The following is a 5,928-nucleotide window of genomic DNA, read 5'->3' as shown; positions in this document are numbered from 1 at the left end:
CTTTACCACTGTGCCACCTCGGAACTGTGCCCTGTTTCATACGGGAGGTTTTCCTAAAATGTTCTGTGGTCCTTGGTGTCTCTGTGTAATAGAATGACATTAAAAGGCTAAGCCGGAGCTGTATGTGCATGTCCCCCCCACACAGTGCATGCGTGTTATTCAGTGTTTATCTGAAATTCAAATTTAACTTCTTATACTTCCATTTGCTGAATCTGAGGAACCTGGGGATGTGGCTTATGGATTCTGGCCTCTGGTTGACTGGGCTGTGGGCTCGAGTTTTCAATCCATTTTACTTCATCCCCTCTTCTGACTTCTGCGTAAGTTCCATTCCCACCTTGAGCTTTTCTCAGTCCAGAGCACTTTCTTTCATCTCTCCAGAGGATAAACTTCTGGCCTTCTCCAGGGATAGAAGAGAGGGAGTTCTGGCTACATTGGTGGAGGACTTCGTGGGCTCTGAGTGTCCTGAAAACTGACTTTCTAGTAATCTCCTCATCTTAAGCTGTGAGCATCACATTCATTTTTTCATGGTGCTTTTTGTCTCTGAGCCCCAGGGGAGGCTCTGCGGGGCCTACAGCTCACTTCTCAGTCGTCCTGCTTTCCGGTCCACTCTGCCAGAACACCTGACCCTCATCAGTGGGCCTTCATTTGCCACAAACATACTGATACCTCTTCTCAACTGTTGGTGTCCTCTCCCTTTCTCCTTATAGATTCGCGTTTGCTTTTAAATTTATCTGGTGCCATTTAAATGGTGTTTCAGAAGGGAGAAAATATAGACACATGGGCTCAGTATACCAGGTTTAACTAGAATGAGACTTAAATCCAGACCAATATCATCCCAAAGCCTCTACTCTTTCCACTCGGCCATGTCATAACCCATTCACCAGAGACCAACAACAAATACCTGTGGCCCAGATTGTCAGTTGTCTACTCCAATCTCTCTCTTGCCTTTCTTTCTTAGTAATAGAACTCCTAGACTTTAGCATGGCATGCAATTACCCAACACAAAGCCTAACCTAGGGATGGCCAATGAAATGTAGGTGGAATCGTTACGTGAAGTTTCCAGAAAATGGTCTTAAGAAATAACTTGCATTACCTTTGGCTTCTTTCTTTTTCGTTCCTTTCTTCTTTCTGAGAGCTGGAAGGTGGACATTGTGCCTAAAACATGGGCAGCTACCTTGGGCTAAGGTGGAAACCAGGTGTTGAATGTGGCCACACAGAGAGATAAAGAAGCCTGGGTCCCTGATGACAATGGAGCTGCTCTACCAACTGCCGGTTGCTTATCTCCAGACTTTTTTGACGTGACAAAAGAAGTAAGCTACTGTGATTTTGGGTTTCCTGTCCCTTATAATTGAAGCTAACTCTCACTGACACCATGCCAAGCACAGTAAGATCTGAACGGAGTGACATAGGTTTCCTAGAAAAGGTGGCAGGAAATGGTTCAGCCAGATGGGGAAGTGGAGGAAGAGAGATACACTGGAGAGCAAGGGGCACTGCATAAGCTGTTTTCAAAGGGTAACATGCAGTTGACTAATAAAAAAAGACTTATTTTTTTTCTGAAAAACAAAACACGAAGAGTAACACTAGACCAGTCTAGCTGAAGTATAAATCACATAGGAGAGAAGTGAGAGGTAAGAAAGCAAAATGGTTGGGGGCAGATTATGGAGGGAGAACCTTGAAACACGAACCAAGGTTAGAGGTTGCTTTGAAGGTGATGAGGCCACTACAGCCTTTTGAGATGGGAGTTGGAGACTCGTCTAGAATGTGAGGGAGGGTTAGAATAAAGAGTTTTGGGGTCTTCTCTATGCCTCTATAGAATTAATGTAGAGTTGAGTCCAGGAGAGTGAGCAGAGAAAGAAGAACTGGAACTCATACATAGAAGCAAGGAGAAGAGAAAACTATAAGAGATCTAGAAAAGGAGAGAGGAAGGCAGGTGCATGCTGGGGAAAAAAAGAGAGTAGACACTGACAAGAAGTCAGTAAACCTGCGGATGTCTCAAAGAAGCTAGAAAATACCAGGAATTAGTAAAAGACGTTGAATCTGGGGACAAGAAAGTCTCTGCTGACCTCTGAAAGTACAATGCTGGCAGAATGTGAAGGTGGATACTGGCCAAGTGCCATCTAGGTGCTAGGAAAATAAAAGCAGTCATGTGCTCCATTTATTTTGGAAGGTAGGAAGTAAAAGAAAGGTAAGGTGAAAGGCAATGCAAGAGCATGTGGTCAGGTCAAAGAATTTCTGAAGGAAAAGAAGTTGTTTGGTCTTTAAGGTCAGAGAAAACTGTGCATATCAGTGAAGGAAGAGATGACCAGGCCACCAAAAGCAGTGGTTCCTGATGGAACAGGTTTCACAGGAAATGAGCAGGATGGAATCACCATCTAAGGTGGAAGCCTGAGCTTTGGGGGAAAGAAGGATGGCTTTTCTGAGAAAGAGAGCTAGAGGAGAGGTGAAGAATGAAGGCTTGGATTTCTTGTCATCCTTTCAGCAACACAAGTTTTTCATCATTATTAGCATCATCAATGCCATTAGAGATCTAACCACTAATGATAGTCTACAATAGAAATCTTAGGGACTTCCCTGGTGGTCCAGTGGTTAAAACTTGACACTTCCGCTGCAAGGGGCACAGGTTCCATCCCTGATTGGGGAACTGGATTCCACTTAGCTCGTGGAGTGGCCACAAATAAAATAGCAACCTTAGCCAGTCTTTAAACTAAAAATGCCCATCACTTAGTTTTAGCCAGTAGTCCCAAACAAAGCTCATAAAACAGAAGGAAAAATATGTATCTTGTGACTGTAGTCCTGACTGTCTTGTTTCACAGACACCACACTGATGAGGTTCCTTTAGATGAGGAAAAACAACAACAGCAACTTTAGCTCGTTCACACATTGATACCAGCGTTAGAATAACAGGCAACCTCCAGTTTGGACCTGAAAGTTAATTACAGGATGAAACTTTTATATCCATTTGTCAAACAGATCAGATGCCAATACCTACTCAAAGTACAGCGTGAGGTCTGTTGCCAGGATTGACTGCTTCAAAAGCTGCATAAGGTCACTGTATTCCTTGGAGGACAAATTAGCAAAGATGTTGTGACCCTGGAACGAGAAAGTAAAAAGCCACAGAAGACAGCATTACATCCGAGCTTGGCAACTACATGTTTTTCCACTTTTTTTTCAAAAACAGTCTAGAAACACGATGAAATAATTCTTTAAAAAGCTTAATGACACTCTGTGCAAATACAAACAGATTCCCTGGCAAACGGACCAAAGCCAGAAGCACAATCATAATAATTGGCGAGGAGGACCACCAAGGGACACTTTATTACATCTAGTTTTGAAGAGAAAACTGGAAAGTGTTTGAACTCCTCTTACTAAGGCTATGCTTGTGCCAACAACTCCATTTCTTGTGGGATCATTGAGCAGAGAAATCGATACTTCTGGGAAACTTTCTGACCCCTGAATACATACTAGTCTCGCTAGTAAAGACTTAAGCTGGCATTTTGGAAGTACTTGCTATTGCAACAAATGACTCAAGGAAGAGAAGCATTAGACCAGTGGTGCACAGGTGGCTCAAGTGGTAAAGAATCCACCTGCCAATGCGGGAGCCACAGGAGACGTGGGTTCAGTCCCTGGGTTGGGAAGATGCCCGGGAGGAGGAAATGGCAACCCACTCCAGTATTCTTGCCCGGGAAATCCCATGGGCAGAGGAGCCTGGAGGGCTACAGTCCATAGCGCTGCAAAGTCAGTCACGACTGAGCATGCAAGCACACAATTGGGGGTGATTTGGACAATGGGCACTTCTGGCAGTGCCTAGAGACACTCTGATTGTCACGCTGATGGACGGCGCTACTGGTATCTATCGGGCAGAGGCCAAGGATGCTGCGATGCACCCAACAGCCCCCACAACAAAGACTTACTTGGCCCCAGTGACAATATTGATGAAGTTGAGAAATGGTGTGTTAGGTAAGATGAAGACACATCTGGATGAAGTGTGTGAAATAATTATAATACAGTAATTGCTGAGTAGCTAGAAAGTGTAAGATATTGCTCTTGGCACAGGAGGACTCTAAAGAGTGACTTTTGCATAGAACATCCTACAAATACACCTGTATCTCCATTCCTTTGAAAAGCACACTTTTTTTCCATCCAACTTTGTTTTAGCTACACTAGACAGCTCCATAGTGTTTTTAGTCAAGTGAAAAAGCCTTTCTGTTAAGTGACAGACACTTCACTTAATTTGCTTTGAAAGTCAGGACTTTTCATTTATCAGGTTTTCTTAGTATGAGATACCAACTCACCAACAGGTGGTCTTGAAACTGGACCAGTTTTAAACAGAGTATCAAGAACCAGAAGATGGTGCAAAAGAAAGGCAGTGAAGATTTCCTGGGAACATTTTCCAACGAGAGGTAAATTAATTCTTCTGGGGAACCAGAATATCAATTAATAAATTACTACGTACCAGGCACCAGATGATCTCCTGCCCCCTTGAGTTTAATTTATCTCATTAGGTGAACCTATCACTCCTTAAAGACTAGAGTATATTGGTTCCACCTGGGGCCAGGTCCAATATTAATAATAATTTTCAAACAAACTCTTCTGGACCCTTAATTCAGCCATTAGGAAGAAGAGAAATAACTGAAGGAATGCCACATCATAATTCTACCCAGGTGTCTTTGCCTGGGCCTTGCCCCTGGGTCAGTCACAGGCTGGTGGTGTACTGGGGCCTGGGAAAAAATGGTTGGGGGCTCTGGAAAAATAGTCACCTAGGTCCAGCCACACATCTAAAATTTCTCAGGGAAAGAAACAGAGCTATTAGGAGCAAGTTATAGTAAACTCTACTGTGTGAAGACCAGGAGGAAGATGGTCTGAATCTGACAACGTTGATTATTTTGTGAGAGTGCGTTTTGCTACATTTAAAGGACATACAGTAACTAACACAGTTTATAGCTAACAGAGTGACAAAGCTAGCCAGATCATCTTTAATAATTATAAGTTAGTTTGTAATCAGTTTATGTTTATATGCAAACTGGCCTTCTATGGCACCCTGAAATACTACTATTTCTTGTTTAGGGAGGAGTGGTACTGAAGGGGGGGTGGGAAATGTGTAGGAAGAAAGATCTAGATCAACTGTCTTCAAGCCATCTAACCTCCCTATGCCTCTGCATCATTTGGAAAGTGGGGTGGTAATAACATCTGCATTTCTGCCTTTCTGATGGGCAGTACGGGGATGGGGAGAAGAGGGGGGCATCAACGCAAAGTCTGAACACACCAGTGCTTGTATCCATTACTGCTATTCTGCATTCCTCATAGAGAACCCTGGCACAAAGGGCAGCTGATGAATTTTGCTTGTATGAAGACAAATTCTGAGTTAGTGGGGCTCTGTGACACAAGCAAATGACCTTCTGAGAAAACTCGACCTCCTGTTTATAATCAGTTATTACAAAGGTGTGAATGTCTGGCCTCAGGGGTGTAAGCCCATCATATTACCAGCATAGAAAAGATAGTCTGATCCCAAGTTCCTCCCATTCCTATTCCCCTCTGCACACATCTAAAACATGACTTTCACAGAAGAATTCCAGAGCCACGGATGCTGGGACACTGGTTTCTGTCAGGGTTACTGAGAGCCAACCCTGATGTTTCATTCTCAACTGAAAATCCATCTCCCCCAACGGTTCTGCCTTCCGCAGCTGCAGGCAGGTTCCGGAGTGCTGACTCTCCTTTATGGGGTCGAAGAAGGCTTTCATGATATTGCAAAAGACATGCTTTCTCAAGATAGGCTGGAGGAAAAAAACCTCCATATTTAATGATGCTATTCCAGGGAAGCAGGGCCTTAATGATGATAATAATAATAATTAATGGCACAGCTAGAGAACTGACAAATAATGGGGAACAGATGATCCCTTCCTGGCCTCAAAAAAAAAAAAAAAAAAAAGG

At 43.4% G+C, this 5,928-nt stretch overlaps 1 protein-coding gene across 1 annotated transcript in view; it reads right to left on the bottom strand.

Annotated features, from left to right (window-relative positions):
* The window catches only part of PDE11A (phosphodiesterase 11A), a 423,540-nt gene that overhangs the window by 62,603 nt on the left and 355,009 nt on the right, over positions 1 to 5,928 (bottom strand). The window contains exon 16 of the mRNA XM_010859770.1: positions 2,990 to 3,090. Within this exon, the coding sequence (XP_010858072.1) occupies positions 2,990 to 3,090 (101 nt within the window). The remainder of the gene's footprint in view (positions 1 to 2,989; positions 3,091 to 5,928) is intronic.

The sequence above is a fragment of the Bison bison genome, unplaced genomic scaffold (assembly GCF_000754665.1).
Source record: "Bison bison bison isolate TAMUID 2011002044 unplaced genomic scaffold, Bison_UMD1.0 scf7180017864460, whole genome shotgun sequence".
Classification (NCBI taxonomy): domain Eukaryota; kingdom Metazoa; phylum Chordata; class Mammalia; order Artiodactyla; family Bovidae; genus Bison; species Bison bison.
The sequence above is the reverse complement of the archived record's forward strand: the minus strand, read 5'-3'. Positions and strand labels throughout refer to the sequence as shown.